Here is a 25,348-nt window from a genome sequence, read left to right as displayed (position 1 = left end):
TCTTGATTAAAGGTGTGCTAAATATAATATATGGAAGTACTGAGGTCACCCTTACCTGGTTCTTCAAATCCAACTTGGGGCAAGGCCGTCCCCCATTGAAAGCTTTCTCCCTGAGCCACTTGGACCTGATTTTCAGCCCGCCGCCACAGGAGGCACTGCAAGCTGACCAAGCAGACCAGTCACTGAGCTTACAGTCCAGGGCGCAAGGGATGTGGCAAACTTCCATGATGTAGCCTGAAATCGAAGGTTGGCAGACAGAAAGGGACGGTCTGACTGAGACTCAGTTAGCAGCTGCAGCGCGGATCACAGTAATAACGGCAGACAGACGTGCTGCTGGACTGTGTTACCCCAGACGTTGGACTTACTTACAGTGACACCAACAGCTAATTATCTGACTAATGACTGTTTCATTCCTACCCCACACCAGGGGTTTCCACTGGGTTTTGTTTAAAGCTTTCTGTTCTGGAATTTTCTTTTCTTTCCTTTTTTTTTTGCTAAATGACATCATTATTATTATTATTTGCCAATTAACAATTCCCGCTTATGAAATTTGAGATAATTTGGACTAATAAATAAAAACTACCTAAAAATAAAAGATAGTTTTCATTAATATAACAGCTTTATTACATAACAAGGACTGAAGTAATACCAATCTAGTATAATGTCAAGTCCTGGTTATCCTTTCGTCATTGTACCACAAACAGGTGCAGCAGTTTGTCAAGTTTTGCAGAATTGATTCATGTAGTTTTAATTTCTTTGATCAAGTTAAAACATGGGCTGAGAGGAACATAAATGTCATATTCGGTTACTGATGCAAAATGCAGATTTTTAATGAAACTTAGTTAAAAGCTATAATTTGTGCATTACATTTCAGTCAATCATACCTGAGTCTGTGCAGAACATAGGATTAACCAGGTGTCCCAGCTGGTTAATGCATGCCACTGCTCTGTAGCGGAGACCTTGGCCACATTCTTTAACCTCCCGGTGGCTCATCCAACCCTGCAGTGAGCCGGGAATTGAGGGATCTGGGAGGATGCATGCAGACCAGTTCCCGTATGGTTGAGATAAAAACTTCTCACAGGAACAAGTCTCCGTCTCCTCCAGTGGGTACAACTCCTCATTCAGGCAACGCTCCTTCTTTTTGCTGCGACCTAAGCGGAAGATGGACACAACAATAGAAACCTGTTACACTTGGTGCATAATTCAGGCTGTGTGAAAAGGGCTTGAGGTCAGCTTAGCCTCCCATTGGATTTGAAGCTGAGCTGCTGAATGCATGAATAGTTTTATTGTGTGGCTTTACAAACAGTTTATAGAGAGCCAACAAACACTACTCATGAACTGGAAATGGCAATGACAGAGCTCTGATCAAATATTAATAAAAATATGAACTATAGTGACTGCTGATGTCATTTATTTTTAACCATGCATTCATTATTTTATTGGAAAAAGGAGAAGAGACTAACTTAACAGTTAGCCACTTACATAGTCTAAATTTTTCACATGTCACGTCACTTTAAGTATCAGAGGCCACATTTGTGAATCCACTATAAACTTACATCATGCTAACTTATAACAACAGTCTCCACTGCAAGCAATGGCTTGTACCTATCAAATAATTTATGCTAAGCTATAATAAATTATAAATCAACATATTTCAACTTTATTCATATATTTACTCGGTTTTAAATCTTTGTGAAACTTGGGGAAATTAAGCTTTTACCAATTTGTATTTATTGTGTCATTGCCATTTTACAATCTGACTTCGATAACACCTAGTGATGAAAAGTTTCAGATGCTATTTAATTCCATACTTGCAAAATGTCCTAAGGTGTGCAATATTACTCGGTCCTCAATGTCAGTCTTTACGTTGGTCCAGTGCCATTGTTTAGTAATATATTTGTAGCCCTGAAAAAGATGTGGTCTTGAAAGCAGGTCTAAGTGAACTAACGTTACCATCACCTAAATATAAATAAACCTTAAAACATAATACATCACTACATTTTCTTTTAATGTTGGTATAGCACACACAGCACACAGTATATATATACATAAGTTTCCATTATGTGATGGTCAATCACAGATGGAACTGAGACCATGAAATTCATGGGCAGGATTAGACAGGTTTACCAAAGCTTTAAATGGCATTTCAAACTGTAAAGCTTATTGCAGTGCTTGACAAAGGTTTCTCAGTTATCCCTCACCCATCTGGTTATATGAACAAATGATGAATGATGTTTTTGATGCAGTAGTGGCTGTAGGATTGGAGCTCATCAATGCCAAGCAAAGGTTTGGATGCTCTCCCCTTATGCCTCTATGAAGTGAAAACTCTCCAGATTCCTTGATTATTCTTTTAATGATATTATGAACTGTAGAGACAGAATAATGCAACCTCCTTCCAATTCCAATCTAATGAATAAAACTGATGAGACTGATGAGACAAAACATGAATTATCTTGGGTTCATGCAATTGCAGTCAAAGTGAATATTAGGAATCACTGCCCTTTTGTTTGTTTGTTTTCCTAGATTTGCATATTCTGTACCATCTCAACTTCTGATTAGATGTTGCATTTGGGGCTTAGCTAATGAGATCAGTGCTGCTATTTGCTGTTTCATTCCTGGGTCCACGAGGAAGCAGACTGGTTTAGAAATGGTTGTTTCATTACTTTTGCCAACATCTGAGTCCAAACAGCAGCTGTACACTGAAACATGATATGCAATGTAAGGCGTATAGGCACAATGTAATCGTGGTATCATGCATGCATACTGTAGTTTCGAACATTTTATAAAGGATTACCAGGGAGCAGAGTGACATTAGCAATTCACACACACATTCACACTTGGATACAGACCATTAAGTCATCTGAAATAATGGACTTCTGTTGCATAAATGTGCTTACTGCTTTTTCTGATTCCACTGCAGATTATTGCAGCCAAATGACAGACTAATTAATGTGTAGCTACATTACAGCAGTTAGTACCTGAATAAATTAAGTTTGTCTATTCAGTAGCCAATTCATTCATTTTTGTGTATAACCTGCATTATTTTCTTTAGGTGGATTCTTCTAAATTAACAAATCGCATTATGATGAGCTGAAAAGGATGAGCTCCTCCTTTTTGTCTGATTTTTAAATATCCCCAGGGAATGACTTGACCTTTTCTCCAGCATATTAAACTTTAATTTTTCTATTTATTTTCAAGCCCTTAAAACGGTATGGAGCAAACATATGTTTATTATGTCACCAGCCCATAAAAGGTTAAAACCGAATTACTGTTTTTTCAGCAGAAAATAATAGAAAATTACTAAGACAATTTCTGTGTAATTGAAAGGACAATACACACAAAATTATTTTGTTTAACTGAAACTATACAATTCTATGAATTTGTAAGCAAATGCAGCATAATAAGGCAGTTTGTGCTTTGAAGATCAGAAGAATGTAACGTGCTGCAGCAGTTCAGTGTCTTCCGACTGAGCAGGAAAGATCTCTTCCTTCTAAATATCTGTGGTGTTTTCTCTGATGTGCATTTTTTTCTTTCCGTTCTTTTCCCTTTATATCACGTCACCACAATGCAGTTTTTTTTTTATTATTTACAATCACAAGGGCACAGCCTTTGACTCAGTGGGTTTACAACTGTAGAGCAACAGAGAGACAATGGAAAGCTGCACAAATCCACACTGTTAGATCATTACTCAGAGATGCAGCTGTGGCTTTGTGATAAAGTTCTACAATTCCCTTTTTAGAATGACCATGAATCTGCTACTTCTTCCTATGCATCAGTTCATCATTTCTTGTCTTGTGGCATACCCTGGTTACAGTACTACACCAAAAATAGTTTATTTCTTTCCTTCTTTCTTCATCAGTAAACTCATTTACCATCTCCAGGATACGTTTGGAAGTCTGCCATGTGAATCACAAAGATTTCTATTCCCAGATAATATAATTCCAAATGTGCTTCTGACAAATTAAACATGTTTTTACGTACACTGGAACATTTCAGCACTGCAAATCTTCTTTGAAACTCTACAAGTCCTCAGTCAAATGACAGTGAAAATGATTGGATATGAGGAGGTTATGGATAAGGAACACCAGGAATGTAATAATGCAGCTCAGGGCATGCATTCCTGTCAGAAAAAGTAACTTCCAATACCTGGACAAAAAACAGATTCATCTTACTCAGCTGTCCAACTGCTCAGAAATCTTCCTCATTGATTGATTGCCTGGCTTTCATCAGAGAATAACATTATATAACATGTAAAAGAGCTCCTTTCTCCTGAATCTAAGTAATACTACGGCACAAGTACAGCAGCAACTAAAAGTGGCCAATGTTGTTGAGGAATCTTAGATAATGAGCAATATTATATATATATATATATATATATATATATATATATATATATATATATATATATATATATATATATATATATACTTTTTTTTCTTTTTTAACTTAATCATTACGTGACTTTAACAGGATTGTGTGGAATAGTCAGAACAAGTTTTTGGATATGTAAAAATTAATAGACAATTCTCAACACGGGCAGGCGCCTTGCCATAACCAAATCTCACAAAAATACATGTTGAAATTAACACTGCGAAAAACTGTTTTCTGTATTTTTTTCAACACAGCATGTGTGATTTAAAGCTTATCTTTAATGCTGGCAAATTAAAAGTCATGTCGGCTTAAAATGCAAAAATCAAAGCCTTTGAACCTGCTGGCGTTCAGCACTTTTCAAGGCTCTGAGATTCAGTCTGCATTGCAACATAAATATAAATGGGGTTTAAGAGTTTTTATTTTAACTTTTATGTAAATGAAGCAAACATTATGTCTCTGTTGGATGATGGTGGTGTTATTTACATCCAGGCCTGAAACAATTACGTGTTGGATTCAGTTTTAGGACAAAGTGAATTTAATTACACAGTATAACCCTCACATATCAATACTCCCTATATGCAAGGTTTGGATGGCATGTATTCCCATAGTCTTACTCACATAGCTATCCTTGGACTGCTTCAGTGTGCTCTAATAATATACCTAGTATTAAACATTTCTTACATCAGCCCCCAGAAAAAGAAGAAAAAAAAAAAAACATACATACATATTATTTTCATTTTGCCCTTGAATCCATCAGACTTACTGCAGCCTCAAGCAATTATGTCAGAATGTATCAGTGGAACAATTAGTCAGTTAGGTTAACAGGGAGGATTGAAGTTGCTGCCCAACCCAAACCTGGAAAAACATAGGAAGTTTTCATCTGTTAAGCCAAATTTTGCCCACAAAGATTTTATGGTCTCATGAACTAGATTTATTAGGTCATGAGCTACAGGTCAGTGTCTTATTTGTTGTTCTAACATTAATTTTATCATTTCATAGGTATTTGGCCTTGAAAGATACATATTTTTGGCACAAAGCCTTCAAGTTTCATTCTCTGACTCCACCTGCTTTTCCAAATAAAACCACGTCTATCTCCAGGAAAAACAAGACAACCAAATGCTGAAAATGATGCTTCAAAACTGCAATTCCTAAACAAATGAACAGAGTCTTAATCACCATTTATATACAGTCTGTGTTTGACAAGAGAAAGGTAGGATCAGAATCTCTACACAGCTTGTAAACAGTTAGTCACCATACTGGCTGGATTGGAAAATAAGCTCCTACCACATTTTTATTTGTTACATCGTAATGGAAATTAGTTTAAATCCAGTGTTCCACAAAAACTCCCCAAAAATCATCAAAGGATAAAACATATTTTAAAAACTAAATGAAATAATTCATTAAGAATCGTTCATATTGATCCTTGAATTACAATTAAACTCAATCGAAACCATTTAGATCATACTATAGTTTTCTTAATTGTGTCATAACTGCTGATAAAATAAATGGACAACATCTGTAAAGCTTCACATGTTTAATCTCATTACACACCCGCAGGTTTTTACTGAAAACAATGTTATATCATTCACTGGAATCACTTAAATTTATAGTGGGAATAAAAGCATAGTATAGTCCTCCTTTCTGAATCTGAAACCTTTTCTTCTTCATCCCAAACTCTGACACCTATTATCTCATCTTCACTTCATGTGTTGCTCTCTCGGTACAACCATGCCGGTCTCTCACTACCATTCTTTCTTCTTTACTTCCTAACTGGAATTGTTTCCACATTTCTTTTCATTATGGACAGCATCTTGCAAGCAATAAGATTTGAAGCAGCAACATTAGACAGATAAAAGCAGCCATTTGTCATTGTTGGCTGACATAAATGTTTAAAGTTGTGAACTTTAAATACCACAGTCCTTTTTTCCAGTTTTAACATCACATAAGCACTTTCTCCCAAAGTGTCAGACATTAAAAGTCATTAAAACATAAAAAGATTTAAAAAAAAAAGATTAAAAAAGATTTTTAAATGCCAAGATTTGGATAAAGCTGCAATGTTTCTATAGTAGCTTTCTCAATAAGACAAATGATTTATTTTTTTTTTTCCAACAGGATGGCTGATTTTATTTAAAGCCTTTGAAACCAAACCCAAAAAGAATGCAGAGAAAAGTCATTTTTAAATTTATGTATTTATTTATTCTTTTTATTTTTTAAGTCATTAGATAAAAAAACAAACTTGTATATTATATATGAAAAATAAACAAAAATGTCTGTGTGATATGTCAAAATAATTATAGTGCCTTATTGTAATATTAATGTATCCACCAGGGGGCAGAAGACAAGTATCAGATTGTGTACAACAGAGTTTTGAGCAAAGTTTTTACCATAAAATGATGCAAAAGGTCAAATATGATACATATTTAATTTTGCAAATCAAATGAGAAATTTTTCCTTTTTTTTTCTTTTCTTTTTTTAAAGGAAGCAGATTCGACACATATACCGCACATAAAAAGAACAGATGGCAACATATTGTTTGTTTCTTCATACAGATTTAGTTTGGAGATTGTTTTCTTGCTTCTTCTTCATACTGAGTCCTGCTTGTCCCAAGAGAACAGAGCCAGTCAGCATTTTAATGAATTGAAGTCTCCAAAGTATAAACTAATTACAATGTAATTGTCACAATCAAAGTAAAAACCTTCTGTGCTGTAAAATGAAAAAGCTACTAGGATTTTTAAGACCTGAGCCAAATGGAAAGCAAAAAGACACAAATATGACCACGGTAAAAAAAAAAAAAAATGTTACACTGCTGTTCTGCTAATTCTGCTATACTTTTACACCCCTATTTATTTCATGAGTCCTCAGTCTCCTGAGAACCCATCTGTCTCTGAAAGTGGGTCTTATTGCAAACATTCCTCACAGTGTGAACTTACTGCTGTCACACTGCGATTCACCAACAATCTGTTCAATTGAACCACTGTTGGTGGTTGATTGAAAAGTGCCAGAGCAACATCACTTCATTTTGACAACCACATTATTGGTAATAGCAACTGCAGGCCTCAGGCAAGCAAAACAGTCAGCATTTAAGTCTTCAATTTCCAACTTGTTTCAAAATTATACATGCTTTTTTTTCCTATTTGCCTTAGTGGTCCCTATTTGGTGAACAGATGTATAACTTACAAAAAAAAAAAAAAAAAAAAAAAAATTAATGCTATAGATTTTTTTTTTTGTTTTTTTTTTTTTTATTCAAAACTGCCGACAAGTGCAAAAGCAAAATGAGTACAACAATTTTACCTTAGTTTAAAAACTATGGTCAAGGATGAAATGGCTTGTAAAGATATTAACAGATGAACATTATAAAACCAATAATATTTATGACTCCTTAATATAGCAAAATATTAACAAGACTATTTTGTAAGATTAAAAGATTTTAGTATTGTAAGTAATTATCAACAAGTTAATAACCAGATTATGAGTATTTATTTTCATTCTTTTAGATAAATCTGAGAAAATATTGTGTATTGGCTGTATGGGGTTGCTGAACAACCTCTAGAGGGTGAACAAATAATTTTTGATGAAAAAACTAAATAATCAATTGTTCAGGAAAGTACAAGTTTGACAAATAACTGCATATTCATTATGTGGCAATACTGATGCACATTTTGACTCCGGTTCAACAACACAATTAACGTTAGCAGAGCTGAAACAGCTCATTTATGTCATGAATTCACAACTCTCATTTGTTTCCTGCATCTCCTGTAATATAATAATCTTGATGTATTATGACAGAAAGCTGCACTGCGAGTTACATTTTTGTAACCTTTTTCTCTTAGGATTCCTGGGTGTTTGAGTCCATTTCTGTGATGCCTTTTATTACAAAAAAGTTGGCAAAGGTCATAAATATAGCACATATCAAATGGAATGTAAAAACATGCATTTAGTTTTATGGTGAAAACAAAACACAAAAAACAAGAAAGAGGAAAAAACATAAAAAGCACCCAAAAAATAGAGAAACTCAAAGAAAAAAAAAAATAACTAAAAGTGAACCATAAAATGAGAAAACAAATAAATCCAGAGTGATCATTAAAACTATTCTATGTACAACTAGACGAAAATTATACACTTGAGGTACTTAAAAGCTTTTCCAGACAAAGAGGACCCTTAGCAATTGTAAATGTTGCAGTAACGATGCTGGATGGAGAAGCTAAACCATTTATCTGCAGTTAAGCTCTTACATAGAAACACACACACACACACACACACACACAAACTCTGCTCTCTGATCTGTGGGGGAAATAATTTACACGACTTAACGTTTGAATCCCTACATAGCACTCAGCACTGTCCAAGAAAGTGTTCAGAAACAAACAAAATGATCAATTAGACTTTCATCATTCTCAGTAACATTCTTTTAAAATAATCAAGTTGCCCTTTCCTCTGAGAGAGACATGATTTGGATGGGATACATACATATGAATATGAATACAGTAAATATGAACTCACTGGTGTAATTTTAATCAACAATTAAGAAAATTGTCTTTTTTTTCCATTTTATGAGATAACAGTTTGGGTTTTTAGAATTTTTGACTTACATTATAATTATACTAGACTCACCCATATTTACTGAGAAAGTTTTGAATTTAGAGTTTTTCATTTATAAAACAGAGACCTCCAGTCTTTATCACTGTGAAATTTCAGCATATTATTCTCAGTGAAAGATTAGATGCATAACAGGAATCTAACACGGCATGCATTCAGTACCAAGCATTGAAACACACTCCAGTGCTGCTGCCCATGAGCATTAAATACACCTGAGCCCCATCTACAAGCAGCCAGTCAGAAATAAGTGAGCTGATATTTTTGGACCACTGTGCAGCATTCAAACACACACAGCAAGATGTAGTAGAGATGTACAGATGTATTCTGGGCAGCCTAATGGTGGAAAGATACATATACATCACATACACTGACTAATACATTCACACCTACAGGCGGTTTGAATCACCAGCTCATCTAATGTACATGTCTTAAGACTTCATGGAACTGAAGCTCCTGAAGATATCACACATTTAACCAGCATGCCAATTTCTTACAGAAAGGCAGAAACCCCACTGTGCACTTTCTTGCTTTAGAGTAACTGCTGAAAGCAGAGCTGATGCTGCCCTAAAGGAGATGCCCACATACAAACACTAATTTAAAAAAAACACATTGAGAGAAAAGTTTAAAATCAGAGGTGTGACATCAAGTCTGTTGTATGTGTCCCTAAGCAGGTGTGTGTAGGAGATCAGGCGGATGGAAGTGTTTGAAGCTGACAAAATGGAAAGCAGAGGGCAATGCTGACAATTTAAGCTTTTCAGTCCAGTTTCTTTAGCAAACTGTTGATATGGGTGGTAAGATTATAATTCTGCAATATGTGGAATATGTTGCAGAAAGACTGGAAACTATCTGAGTTTATTACAAGGAGTGTTTTTAAATCCAAACTGAGAATTATTCAGACTGACTCCACAACATGCACTTGTTTATCATAATTTGCTTGTAAAGGTAATTTTCTCTCTTGTAAAAGTGGGATTTTGACCCTGGTTAAATATAGGTTAAATAAAAAAATTAATAAAAAAATTCCCTCAAGGATTTAAGGGACAATGAATAAAGTATTTTTCATTTTCATTCATTTTCTTTTTCAAATGACATGCTACAAAGGACATATTCAATTATGAATATAACACTTCTTTACAGTACACAAAATTCAATGCAGACGTGTTATTTCTTTTATGTGCTTATTTGGGTTCTGTGCTTCATTCAAACTAGAAAATATCCTTAATGTCTACCAATCCACTGAAACATGCTGACATTTGCTGATAAGAATGGATATTCACACTTTAGTTCAAGAGCCATGCACTGCAGCTGAGCAGCATTTTGTTAAACATCACTTAAAATGACTTTCAGTTTAGATACAGAGAATTTACTGTGCAAGAGCTCAATGAGGCTTTATAACATAGCTGCACTATCTAAGCATAGGCCTTGGCATGCTGCCAGCTTCTTTAACCAAATACTGAAGCTTAAAGCCCACAGTTAGTTCACTTCCCATCAATCTCCCTGACAGAGAAATTTAAGTAGGCAGTAAAGTTGGCATGAAAGAGTTGAAGCGCTGACCTATTATGACTTTTATAAGCCAATAAACACAAGAACATATTCTTCCAACTGAAACGCACCCCCCCCCCCCCCCCCAAAAAAAAAAAAAAAACTCTGATGCCATGTGTTGGTTTCTAAGGGCATTAAAGGGGGAGACAGGGTATGTTTACTACAACCCCTCTGGCATCAGATAAAATATTCATGAAGACAAATAGTATCCACTCTGGTTTGCAACCACAGCATGTAATTCAGATTTTGCCATCTGCACTGAAATAAGGGATTACAAGCAGTGAGAGACCTAATTTAGACCCAACAGAACACCACAGGGACAGCAGAAAGTTATACTTAGCAGAGACTGAATGAGTGAGAAGCTACAGTATATTAGATATCGCCATGTCAAAGAGAAGAAGCTTTGCAGCACATGACAAAGAAGAATGAATATATCCTGTCCGCTGCCTTGGCGAGTTTGATAAGCATCAGGCCGTACCGGTACGCACTTCCTCCTGGAAGCAGCTATAACCTCACATTCTGTAGTCAGACATGACAAGAGCTTTCATCTTCTCCACTTTAATTTATTTTCAAAGTCACCGCCAGCCATATCAATAAAAGCATGCAACAAGAATGTGAGAATGTCTGACCTTAGAGAACAATCCAATTGTTCCGCTAACAAAGATAAAACAGCTGCCTTGAACGATATTTGTGTTTCACTGCGTGACAGGAAAAATGGCGTGCTTACCTGTGAGTGAGCGCCTGCGAGTTCGTGAGCTGCCACATCCAGCACACTCAGAGAACTTGGACCATGCAGTTAGTGTGCAGTCGTCCTTACAAGCCACATGACATTCTCTGATCTGAAAGGGCATGGGGCCAGCCCATCGCAGGCACTCAATCATGCTGGCCGACTCTCCATTCTCCCCAATGCAGCTGACCCCTACAAACACATGGGGAAGCAAGAATATCATTACAATTACATACATGATGCAGAAATGGAAAGTAAGACAAAGATGACCTCTTTTTAAAGAGGGCATGTTAAATATATGCTTGGCAACATATATTTTAGTATTTAATAGATAATCAATTTGAGAACTACAACACAACTCACCTTTGTCACCTTCTTAAAGGTCACATCACCTATGTATGAAAATATGTCTTTCCAATATGTTCTCATTTCCAGCTCATGGCATACCTCTACTTACCTTTGGTCCTTTGTGTCCATCTTAAAATGTACAATGTATGGCTTTAGTGTCACTTCCCAGTGTCCAGGGAGCTGCTCTACAGCTGCTCAGTACAGCAATTTAGATAAAAATTCGAAGCCCTCCTCATTCTTAACTTGACATTATGCTGCATATCAGTTTAAATTGGAAAAGGAAAGTTGAAACTCAAAACTCAGTCATTTTATACATGATGGTCAAAATGGGGAAAAAATGGCTTTTTTTTTTTTTTTTTTTAGCTTTGCTGGAAACATCAAATTCCCATCAGCAGTTCTATGCTACATTAAACCTATGAAACATCCTCCAACATTTTACTAGATCAAAACCATCAAGAGAAAGATTTATCTGCTAATCTTTCATTTTGGAGAATGATGCTGGTCAACAGCATAAATGTTTAAGATAAGCGTGCAACACATTTATTTTTCAATGTAAAGTTTAAATGTTAGCAGAAACTTGATACCAAGCCTACCACTTTCTGTCAGACTGCTTTACCAAACTGGGCCAGTTCAACTAAAATGTCTTGTAGACTGGGAAATGTAAATGTAAGTATAATATAATGTATAATACGTTTAGTTTATTTGGTTTATTTTCTGTTAGCAATGTTAGCACATTGGCAAAGCTGCCATGCTGAACATGTTCTGTAATTAGGCCAAAATAAACACTTTGCATTGTATGGCTGACTTATGGACTAAAGTCTGTGTCACTGCAAGGGCACTTTAGAGAAAAGTGTTTTATTATTTAAGAAATGCAAATGATTGTTACAAGACCCTAAAGTGGCCACGCCTAAACATTTTTTTTTTAAGATTGTGTCTTAAGATAATGGAATAACTTGTTTCCTAGAGATAATGTGTAAATTATTTTAAGAAGCTATAATAAAACAAAACCGGTCTTTGTTAAACTTCTGGAAGTAAGAAAATGGAATAACACATTTGCCTCAATTTACTGGAATAGACTGAAAATTGCAAAAACACTTTAAATTAAATTAGGTGCCAACCAATAATTTACTAGCTCAGTATTGATCAAATAATAATCAAGAAAAGAAAGCTAGTAACACGTTAGAGTATGCATTTATTTCAAGAAAATATCACTACAGTATGTGAAAATAAGCTTTGTCTGAGATAAAGGAATAATTCACTGGTGATCTTAAGACGAAGGCATTAAAAAAAATAATTGCAGGGATGGCTTTCAGCTCCGCAGCTTGTCAAGAATCTTTTAAACAATATGATGTGTGATAGTGTTAGCTCAGGATGTTGTGTGTGTTAATTTGAGGCCATCTAGAGTTTGCTCTCTGGTTCAATAAAGTGCCATGGCAGTTATTGTAGTTAAAGGAAGAAATTGTGCCTCTTTTGAAAAGAAGAGTTTATTCGAGCGACAGAACACAGCTGAGGAAGATGCTGTGATGTGTAAGCCTGTGTATATAGCACAAAAACAAAAAGGCCATAATATCTCTGCTTTAGTCAGGGTTGAGGCGTGGATCAGAGGACCCAAATGCAGGCTTGACGAGGTAAGAGGCAGACCAGTGCAGATGCTGAGGTTTTCATGTCAATACCTAAACTAACAAAATGAAGACTGGGGAGCCACGACGAGTACAAGACATGCACAAAACATAACAAGAAGATCACTGTGAAGTGGCATGGAGGAAATTAAACCAATGGGCTTAAATACACTGAAAACCATAACAGCTTTAACTTTCATGCAGGATAAATTGTTATATATTGTACTGTTAAAACACATAAAACCAAATAAATGTTTGCTTGACAGACATCAGTTATACTGATTGTGTCTCCTTAGATGGGTTCTTTGTTGCTGATTGTTCGAAATCTGAGATGTCAAGTTTTTATAAATGTTTGAAATTTGCATCAGCTGTCATTACCAAAGCTGACAGCCAACAGCTCATAACCTAACAAGCTCAAATAAAACACCTAAACCCCAGTTCAATGTCCAAGATCTCAGATTTTATTTAATGGTTTTTCATGACTGTATATCACTGACTTTCTGAATTAAAGGCATTTTAACAGTTAAGTGAGCATAAGATTAATTGATTTTCAAAATACCTTTAATTCAGAAAGTCAGTGATATACAGCTAGATATCAGTTCATCTTTTCTTCACTTACCTGTTCAAAGAAAAAAAATCATTTTGAGAAGAGGGCCTAAACGTTGCATGCCACTCTATACTCAGAGCTTTATGTTTGGTTTATTTGGCTGAAGAAAAGTTATTAAGATTACATTGGAATGGCCTTCATCTTGACATCAACCTTCAGGTATAACACTTCTGCCAGCCTTTGATAATTATGGTTTAATGAAAACAGGATAAAGATAAAAAAAACTTTACATTAAAACTTAACTCCAAAGATTGCCTCACTAGACCTCAATTCCTCTATGTAGTTCATTATTAAAGGTTGAGCAAATAATAGATTTTGACTGAATGCACTGATCAAATAGGAATAAAGATGTCACAATTTAGATTTGAAAGTGCATTGTAGGCTCTAACAAGAATCATGACTGAAAACCACAGCTAGTAGATGTTTTTTTTCCCCTTTCTATTTCATCAAATCAAACACTTTTAAGTAAAATCCCTTTGTGTTAGCAAAGACATACAGTAGCTAGCTCAAATCAAGGTTAGGAACTGTGGGAAGGATCACTATTAATAAAGTATTGATCTAAATGCTGGGGTAAGAGTATAAAGCCAATGCTCATGGGCTTTTCATTAACAATGGTCCTCGTCATGTCTGTTCATGACATGTATTTGAAAAGCTGTTGTGATCATGTATAATGTTTTTTAAGGACTAAAACAGATCTTGGTGTGAGACATCAATTAAATTAAAATGAGACATCATTAAATTGAAAAGAGAAACCTGTATGACAGGTAATGAAGTTAGAAAACTGAAAGCACTTGTGCTGCCTTGTAACCTTCTGTGAAAATGAATAAACAAAATAAAAAATATGAATAAATAAATAAAAACTAACTTCTCAAATGAGATACATCAAATTAGTTCACATTTTAGTCAACAAGAAAATATTAACACAGATGTCTTTTAAACGTGCAGATTTTTAGCAGGTTAGTTATACAAGCTCTTACAGAAACCCTGATGAATATGTAAAAACATGCAAAAGCTGCTCTAAAATCAAATCATCTAACCTACAGAGGGAACATGAGGTGGAAGACTGGCATATCCATTACTTAATATTCCTGAGATGTCTCTCTCACAACACCACAAATAACATTTTCACACATCTCTAACACTTCATTTGACATTGTAATTGAAATAAAATAGCACAGGCCATCATTTTTGCAGGATAGGAATAGTGACTGACACCTTGTGATATAAAAGCCATATTCCATCCAAACGCTCCCAAGATACAAACATTTGAACTAGAATAATCATCAGATACAAGAGTGACTTCCCATTTCTCTTTCTAACACCTTATGGTCCAGTCTGGTTGCCCTTTTGATGGGGAAAAAAATCATGTGTTTAAGTTTGCAAAGTGGCTCAGTATTTGTAAATGATTATACTGGAACAACTGAGTAGACTGTAGCCTCTTTAAACCAGGAATATTAACAGACAGAGACCCAAAGCGGCTGCACGAAGTGTAACAGTGTTCAAATGTATGGCTTCCTCATGCTCACAGGGGATTTAAATGAAGTAATGCTACCAGGAAGGGAAACTTCTCTCCTCCTCCCCTCGGCTCAGTGCCTTTGAGGATTCACTGATCTACAACATGTCTTTAATCCATTGTATTGATTTATATTTGACTTTTAAATTTTGCCCTCTGACAAAAACTGTGTGATTTCAACATGTCTGCTGTGAATGCGTGGGGTGGTCATTTACATACAAGGCTTCTACACAAGCACTGCAAGGGAGATAATAGCTATTATTAAGGTGCATTTATGTAACACTTTTAATCATAGCTGTAAAAATACATTATAATTTACAACGTTTGAGAAAAGGTGAGATATTGATGGTTTTTAATGAAGGCATGTAGGTTAATCTTATTTTCCTTTAAGCAAGCTGTTAAAAACAATTAATGCCTACAAGCTACTTGTGAAGGTTTTCCACATCTTCCTTAGCATTTATAGCTGTCTTACCCAACCAACTCCACCACTGACAACCTCATTCTGTCATCCCCAGTGATTTTTATTAGCAGAACTATTTGAATTTTGAATTGTGGGCCATTCATTTTTAACATTTATTTAAGTCTTTGCTTGTCTAAGCCCATTTGCGTGGCCTTTCACATAATCTCTTCTCACAAATGGCTTTTTTTTTTCTGGGTATCACACCTTTAATTTTGCAATTAATAATAAAACAAAGCATCTGGACAATTTGAAAGGACACACTTTGAGGATCCTCACCACACTCCTGGTTTCACAATCATTCCAGTTAATGCAGTAGAGTTTGAGGTATCCTTTAAAAATCATAATTAGACTTTTTTGTCTGTGTTAATATATATATTTTTTTTATCAATTCAACCACATTTTCTTTTATTACTTTCCGTAGCAAGTTTTCATTGCTCATACCTGTAACTCCCTTCCCACCCACTCACCCACAGTTAAATACAATCTCCATGTTAATTTAGTCATGCTGCTTATATAATGTTCTTCCACAAAAAACACTATGAAGAGTAATGTAGACTAGAATCACCATAGCCATTAAGCCACATCTTTCCTGCAGCTAAAGATCATCAGCATGACTCATTTTGAACTGAATAATCTCTTGCAACAGCCCCAGTTTTATGCAGGGAGGAGTATAATGAATCCAGATATCTATGAGGTTCGGGTTTTGGCTGAATTTAGATACAGTGTGTTGTAGTTAGTTTGAAATAGAGATTGCTGATCCCTTTTAGTTTTTACCTGTAAGTTATAAACATTTTCTGAAACTGCTTGCTCTCTTTGGTCAAGCTTTTTACTATTAAGTTGGGGATGTTGGAAGCTAGTTTAGTCAGTAGTCATTTTCAATAAATATCAAAAGACAGTTAATAACATTCAGTACATTGTTCATGGAAAACATGAATCATGGGGCACCACTGAGAGCCTCTCAGAAATTAAAACTAAACAGTTTCAGTCTGAAGAGTTTGTTAGTCTTTTTGCCAAACCCTTTTACCAACACATTTTAAAGCTCCTTTAAGAAAAAGAGTTGGAGATGGGGCTTAATCCAGCTAAAATCATGACATCTCAAGTTGCATCTTTGTGTCCTGTTGTCCAGTTTTGTGTACTCTCTAAAACAGGGGTGTCCAATTCTGGTCCTCGAGGGTTACAGTCCTGCAGAGTTTAGATGTTTTCCCTGCTCCAACACACCAGATTCAAATTAAATGGATCTCCTCGACAGCTTGACGTAAAGTGCTGCCTAAGCATGTTGAGCCATTAATCTGATTCAGGTGTGCTGAAGCAGGAAACATTGGAAATCTGCAGGATAAAGGCCTTCAAGGACCAACTTTGGACACACCTGCTGAAGGTGGATGCTAGGTGCTTCTTCTTGCTTGGGGTGAGCTACCAACCAGACCAACCTTGTGACCTTTTCCTGTGAAACCCAAGGCAGAAAGGGCAGAGTGGAGCAAATCCTGGGAGTTTCTTTGTGAAGTTTGGGGGTGTGGCACCATGGCAAGGAAGGTGCTGTGCTTGTATGCTATGGTGTCCCCAACATTTCTTTTTTGCAGTTACATTTTTCACATGGCTACAAACTCATCTCTAAATTTGTTTGATTTCATTATTTTTTCTTTATTGGCCTACACACATTACTCAACAATAACAAGGAACCATTAACACAATTACGTTGACACTTACTGTTAAGCTCTGGGGGAGATTTTTTCCAGGGTTCAAAGGCCCAAAAGCCTCCATTATTGTAAAATGGAAGAAACTAGGAACCACAGTCTTCCTACAGTAGATGTGACAGCCCAGCCAAACTGAGTGATTAAGGATAGAAAGCTTTCGTCTCATTATGTGAACACAATTTCCAGGAACCTGTGTGAAGTAAACAAGGGACTGAGTATCGCCTCATTAAAACCATCCCTACGGTCAGACAAGCGGATGGCAGCATCCCCCTGTAGGGGTGTTTCTCTCCTACAGGGATCCCAGTCAGGATTAAGGGGAAGATGAGATTCAGGGAAAAAATGGAGCAATTCTAAGTGAAACCTCGTGTCAGGCTGAGGCAAAAGTTTACAGATTAACAACCAAAAGAATTTTGCCAAGTAAACACACAAATGGCTTCAGGACAATTCTATAAAAGTATATAAGTGACAAGAGCCTGGACATGAAACCTAAAGAGACTGACTAGAAAGACGAGAATGGCTGTACAGTAACTCCCTATCTAACTTAGCTGAGCTTCAATAATTTGTCAAATAAGAAAAACAGAGCTATCTCAATAAAAGGTGTGTGAGGCTTGTAGGCTCATTTTACCAGCAACTTGATATTCAAACTGAGTCCAGTTTTAGACTGGGGAAAAGTCAATAAATCCAATGCATTTATATGAACCATTTCAAAGCCCTAATGGAACATGTTGGTGGGGAATGGATGCAGATGTGCCTCAAGTATCATAAAAAAGGAACATGAAGCTAGAATTATCACACAAGCTGACTTTCTGGTAACATATGTGCCTGCATGATACAGAATTTCAGCCTATTTCTCACCACAGCGAGTATAAGAGCAGTGAAACCTGCAGTGGCTGTTTGTGGCCAGAAGGCATAAATACAGTTACACCCAATGCAGCTTATGAGACCACAAAGCCATAATCAGATTCTATGCTTGTGTTTACACAACATGACTGAGAAACCCATAAGGATCAAAACATGTAAGTTTACATTTCCCAATCTCTTTTCTGTAACATATCTATTTGATCATTTCACTGTATTATATCTTTAATAACAAGCTATTAATGTGCTTAAAAGTAATTACAGTTCACAGATTTAACATATGTCATTAACTAGTTCAGTATGCCCATGTGGTGCATAAATAATTATTTTATCATCTAATAGTTTAATAAACTGTAAGAGATTGTAAGGAATGTCAGCAAATGGCCATTAATCTTCATTGCCTTGCAGCCTGATGGGTTACTGCTCTTGCTGCCTCATTATTAAGCTTTTATCAGTAGACTCATGAAGCAAATTTGTGTGTGTCTGTGGTTTCTTAGAGATTCATCTGTTACTCAAGATTTATTTCACCCTTTTCTCTTGAAATTAAAGCTGTGTGGATGCTGAAGTATTTCTCAAAGATGTCACTTGTTCTATGCAAACCTTTCCACTTGATGGAAGCTGTGCTATACCTTATATCTTAAAAAGATACATATAGGAGTAAATTATTCCAGAAACCATGCAAATCAACCATTTAAGTTTTCTTAAGAACATCACAAATGACATCACATTTAAATTGATGTAGTGATTAATTTCCACTGCAGAAGTTTGCATTAAACTGTCTAGATTGTGATATGAATTGAAATGAGTCAACCCACGGAGGCCTCACCCTGCACCCTAAAAGCACCATAGAACACCTGCAAAAGTCTTGAGTGCACGCCCCATTTGGAGAGGTTTTGAGAGAGGAGAAGGAGGCTAAACACCATATTAAAAATTCTCTTTTAATGTCTTGTATTTACATTTTTAACTTCCCATTTTATATGTCTTTCTCTTCAAACAGAATATAAACATTATGACTTTAATGAACAGTGTAAGCTTCTCTGAAATCTATCTGCTGGTAAAGCTAATACAATAGCAAAAAACAAAAATGGATTAAATGTAATTGTACTTACAGTATACACACACTAAAAGGATAACAAAGTTGCAGATCTACAGAATAACAGAGCTATATGTGCGCAGTAAAAAGACAGAGCTGTAGAAATAGCTGATATTACTTAAATTAGTTGTATTATAATTAATGTTGCATGTGAATCATCCTTGAATAAGTAGGTGAGGAATTCTCATGATAACTCTATCCTCAATTCCTAAATATGCCCTTATCAGCTGTTTCTGTGCCCTTACCATGGCCCCATTCTCAATTATTGTATCCTAATTATGCAGCAGTTTGACATTTATGTGTCCTTTTCAGTGAATTGGTTCAACAATCCTCCGAGCGAAAGTAACTCCAAGTTCTTTGTTGTTTAAAAGTCTATATTTAAATTTTGTGTTTCTACCAATTACAAATTCCACACTCATACCTCAGTTTTTGAAATGTCACAGGTATTTAACTTAGCCATTTTCTAATCACATTCAAATAAGAAGCTATAAAGGTCAATGAGGCTGGCTCTTAACCTGAGAACACGACAAACACTTTTTCCAGACCCATCAAAAAGCCCCAGAAATTCACTAAAGAAATGTCAGTCATAATTACACTGCCTGGTAGGAGTGAGCCATGCTGAGAGCAGAAATGCTGGAGTTGTCAAGGCAGCACCGGGAGCCATGGCTTCACATCACTTGAATCACACAAGTACATAAAGCGACCAGTTTCAAAGATCTATTGAAATGATAGCTTGTTTATAAATAGGTCTACAATGGTTCAGTTAACACTAAGGCTTTTAACTATTTGTGTAAATGGTTGTGATTCTCATAAAACCATTGAAAGAAGCATAATTAGAACTTTATAAAGAATTCCAGGAAGAAAAGAACACAATTTAGAAACTGCATAATAAATTCCTAGAGTATAGACCACGGTAAATGAAAATCCTATGCTTTTATGACACATTTTCTAATATTTGTGTTCCCAGTCCCATAATAAATAGTCAGCCTGATCTTATCACAGATTGTGAAACAGCTACATTATTCAACAATGTAAAATACTGATTCACGTATGGACTTGAAAATGGAAAAATCCGTTTCCTTATTATAAGCCTAGATTCCTACATCCCTTCTCCTCTTTCCATGAGGCGCTAATGCTTACTTGGCTTCAAACACTTGAAAGTAAGTTGGATGGAATGGTGGATTTCAGGCCTTTGCAGATTAGCATACAAAAGATAACTGGAGTGAGACTCATCCTGTAAAATATCATTGTACTCTTGTACTTCGCTTCCACTATACGAATTAATGGAAGTGGTTACGTCCACATTTTGCAAAATACATGCTTAGACAATTACTAAAAGTCTGCATGCTCACAACTTACGTGTTTTTAAGGTCATGTGCCATGATTATTATGTCATGTAAGAACTACACTATGGAAAACAATAGCCTAAGTACAGGGGACTACTGCATGCATTTCATTTACTAGTAAGACTTGCCTTATTGGAGTATTTCAAAGTACTGTCATGTACTATGTAGCATGAAAAAGAAACTAGAAAAGAAAGAACTATTAAATCAGTGGTTCCCAAACTTTTTCTGCAAGGACCCCTTTTCATCGACAACAATAATGTCAACCCCCCCAATTTGGGAATCACTGAATTAAATCACCATAGAAAATATTAAAACAATTCACATAAAAACAATATTAATTAGTAATAGTAATGAATTTTTAGGAAGTAATAGTAATTATTAGTCATATTTGTTTTTTTGTTTGGAATAGCCAGAATAAATGGTTTCAACAGTTTCATTAATGAATTTCTGAACCTCTTTAATTATCACAGCATCATTTACACAATAAATCTAATTAGCCAGGATGAAATAACAGTTGCTTGACAGTTCCTAAATCAGTGTGCTTATTTATCAAATTTGCAGTTTTGTCCTTATTTAATTCATATCAAATGTTAGTTTACTGGGTTCTTCAATAAATTAGCATATTAGCATGTAAAAGATGGGTTGTTCCATCGGTTCAATCAGATCAGAGGAAAACTTTATTTTTTAAGCTTTTAAAGCTTATTATTTTGACTATATGTCCCGTCTGATGCTGATCTTAAAGTTTTACTCTCTGGCATTGCAATTTTAAAACATATCTGCAATACAAGAATCCACAATCTTTAAACCTGAAAAAAAGAAGAAAGAATGCACTCGAATCTTGAATTGAATCTTGAATTTTAAAATCCCAACCTGCACCTGTTGACACATGTTCAGCACCTATCCTCTCCCTCACAGACTGATGACACGCTCATCAACCTAGGGATTAGCATCTACCCAAAGCTCTCACTGACTTAGGGTAAACAGGAGTCAGAGATCAAAATACTGAACTTATTTCAGTAACAGCCATATACTATATGGCTATTGCATAACACACACACACACACACCACACATAGGTTGGGTATTTCTTTCAAACTGTTGCTGGGACGTGCATGTGAGCATCTGACCTGCTGCATACATCAATAAGGAGCTAATTAAGCTGACAGAAAGTCTTTGCTTTTACTGTAATTGTTCTTCACTTGTTTGTTAAAAACACTTGTGAAAGGGATATTTTATGTCTTTGAACAAGGACAGAGAAGGGAGGCACTTAGGAAAAAGAAAAGGCTTAAACCAGATGATAGACTGTGGCAGCAACTGTCTGGAGAATAGGGAGTATAGAAATTACAATAGGTCAGGGTTAATACTTGCCTCTTGTCTCTAAACCGTTTCCACAGTCGTCTCCTGATCCAGATAATCCTCGTCTAATAGAATTTGGGACCAAAGTGCAACTGTGCCACTTGTGCGTCTTCCACCTACATAAAAATACCGAAACAGAAAGGCTTTATATGGAAACGTACCGTTGCAGCTACAAAGATAAACATGTCATAATCTTGTTCTTTATCTATTAGTGTGTAACTGGTAATCTGGCTCACATGCAGTAAAATGCAAGACTAGCAAGAAAGCTGCAAAAAACTGAATCGTTGCCATTTCTGGCCCCTTCAGTTGTAGGTGGATAGGAGAATGGGACATTCAGGGTCGAGTTACTGACGTCACACAATACCGTCTGTTGCTCTGGGACAGAAAAACATCACTTTTTGTGCCAAAAGCAAGAGTGAAAGATGAACACCTTGTTTGAGTTTTAGTTGAAAAGATAATAAGAAAAAAGGAGCCAGCAAACAACTATAAGGTTGTGTTGGCTGTGGAGCTACAACCATCACTTGCTATCTAATCTTTGTACCATACCAAGCTAGGCATTTGGTCTAAACTGACTTGCTATGAAAACGCTCGCCTGATCAGTTCTGGATCATTCACAGTCATATTGAACTGTACCATATCAACCCACACCAGCGGCGCCACTCAGTGGAAATGGGGCTTTAAATATACAACCATGTAATTTGTTTTCAGCGCAGCATTAAGGAATAATAATTTAGTTTTTAAGTAAGTAGAGGCTGAAACTGATTGTTTAATTTTTTTCTTCTGAGTAGTAGGTTTCAAATGATGCAAATTCAAATGATAGGATAAAACAGATTATATTAAGGTATTATTTATGCAATTATATCAAAAAGAAATTAGAAACTGTGAGAAAAGATCTTGACAAATTTATGATTAAATTCATTAAAATTCTTTTAAATAAGGCAGCTCTTCATCTCTTTGTCAGATGCATCGTTAACATTATAAATATTGTATAATTTGCTAGTATAATGTTTTTTTTTTGCTTCTATCAAATTTTTATAGTCTTTTATATTTACAGAGTTATCTGTTATATATAAACAAGATCATTCCATCACCATATACAATAATAATGAATAATTTTTGTTTCAATACCTTGGCCTATTTGGACCTGATGCATGTGTGATTTTCTGCACCCATGTGAAATAGCTTCTCTGAGCTGAAATGAACTCACTTTCTGAGGAGTTTAGAGAAAGTATTAACCACATATGTAAATTAGTTTAACTTTATCTTTGCTAAACAAAAAGTGTTTGTCTTCATGATGAACATCTGATTAGAGTTTGCTTTTCTGTTTGCTGGTTTGTTTCATACATATTTATGAATCATCAACTAATCTAGATGCAGTTAAAATACCTGACATTACATGATTCAAAGTTATGAGTAATAAAATGAATCTGTCTTTCTGTTTGTATGTTTGTCTGTCCTTTATCTCAATAATTGATCTTTTATACTTCCTCCAAATTTGTGGGGCAAACACTAATTCGCCCACAGAGACACTCATCCGATATATGGATGGAGCATATACATCAAGGCATAAAACTGAAGTCATCAAATTGTAACAAACTTTTTAAATAAAGTACATTTATATTGTTTGTACATATTATTATATTATTGACTCAATAATGAAATCACTCGATTATTAAATGCTTATTCAAATTTAAAGTTTGAATATCAGCTGATGGAACATGTAAGCTGATGATATTTCTTTATGATCTATGAGCTGGTTTTTTAATTTTGATTGTAAATTAGCAGCATGGAGTTACACTTCGTATCACATTAGCTCAATGTTACTCAGTAAAAATGCTCACAATGAAACTACTTTATGATTTGTCACATTTAACAGAACCTATACAAAATTTACAAGATACAAGTGATGGGTAAATTATAGTTCACACTGTGATGATTATATCAACAAATCGAGTATTTTTGCTGTTGACAAATCACCAAATCCTGACACTGTTCTATAAGTGAGTAACAACTCTAACAAGCCCTGTATTTCCAGAGAGAAAAATCTGTGTGCATACAAACCCACATCCGTTTCTACTCTGTTAGGGCACACTGGATAAGATTTTTGCATTCTGAGACAGAAAGGTGAGCAGTTCAGAAACTTTTTCCAAATACACCCTTTTACTGGCCTGGATCAGCAATTTACTTCTCCTGAAAGGGATTTGAATGCCACTGAATTTTAAATAATTTCCTTCCATCATTTCTGGCACTTGTTACAGTTAACTGGCTTGTCGTCTTTACCTAGAACCTGCCTCTGCAAAAAGGCAAGCACAATGAGCATACACCTCTGTGCTGATACTGCATAGAAACCCATGAGGAACATCATGTAAGTAGGTGCAGAAAAAGTACAAACATACCCAGCTGAATGACAAATATTGTGTGTTTGATGTTTGGCATTTTAAATTATAGCTCTTCCTACATACTTATTCTTATTGTTATTATTTCAGGGTTAGATTTTTATGCCATTTACATTTTCTCATGATTCTAACCTGCCAGAAATACGTGTTTATTTACAGTCTTACTTGGATTTTCTCTTTTCTCAGCTCAGTTACGCACATTCCACAACATAATTTCACACTTGTGACACAAGGTATTCAACAGCAGGTTCCACTTAACACCTTGTCTCACCCTGTGATATTATATAGCTGCTGAATTAAGTTAACCCGTCTACAGATAAGAAAACACTTAATAATAAGTAGTGCTTTTACCTATACACTGGACATACACGTAGTAATTCACACTCCCTCTCTTCATAGAGTGTGTCAGGACACTCTTGACCTCCATTAGCAGGCCTCTGAATGATGGTTCTGTATCGCGACTGCATGGCGGTGGTTGTATTCTCTATAGAGCACAAAACACAATCTTCACAAAAAGTCGACATACATCTGGATCATTTGCACAGTTGAAATTATGCCAGCATTTTCTAGGGTTAAAAAAAGAAGAAATGCAACATATATTGCCGAGTCAAATGTGTCAGGCATGGTGGAAAAACAAGTGGGCTCAAAATTGATCTAATTCTCAGTAGCTTGCCCTTGATGGCTGTGATGTCCTCCACTTCGCCGCAGCCTGTTTTCGGACACAACAAACTGTAATGGCTTCATTTGGCTCGAGAGTCAAGGCTCATTACACAACACTAATTACTAAACATTGAAAATGGTGCAATTAAGAAAGTGATTACATCGTCAG

General features: G+C 35.6%; 1 protein-coding gene across 1 annotated transcript in view; it reads right to left on the bottom strand.

Annotated features, from left to right (window-relative positions):
* thsd7ba (thrombospondin, type I, domain containing 7Ba) overlaps nucleotides 1–25,348 on the bottom strand; it is a 232,850-nt gene that overhangs the window by 46,268 nt on the left and 161,234 nt on the right. The window contains exons 12-16 of the mRNA XM_042002424.1: nucleotides 24,871–25,003; nucleotides 22,136–22,239; nucleotides 11,234–11,425; nucleotides 885–1,151; nucleotides 56–234 (exon numbers count right to left, since the gene is read on the bottom strand). Coding sequence (XP_041858358.1) covers nucleotides 56–234; nucleotides 885–1,151; nucleotides 11,234–11,425; nucleotides 22,136–22,239; nucleotides 24,871–25,003 — 875 coding nt within the window. The remainder of the gene's footprint in view (nucleotides 1–55; nucleotides 235–884; nucleotides 1,152–11,233; nucleotides 11,426–22,135; nucleotides 22,240–24,870; nucleotides 25,004–25,348) is intronic.

This window comes from Melanotaenia boesemani, chromosome 12, assembly GCF_017639745.1.
Source record: "Melanotaenia boesemani isolate fMelBoe1 chromosome 12, fMelBoe1.pri, whole genome shotgun sequence".
NCBI lineage: Eukaryota > Metazoa > Chordata > Actinopteri > Atheriniformes > Melanotaeniidae > Melanotaenia > Melanotaenia boesemani.
Note: the sequence above shows the minus strand (reverse complement) of the source record. Positions and strands in the feature narration are given on the sequence as shown.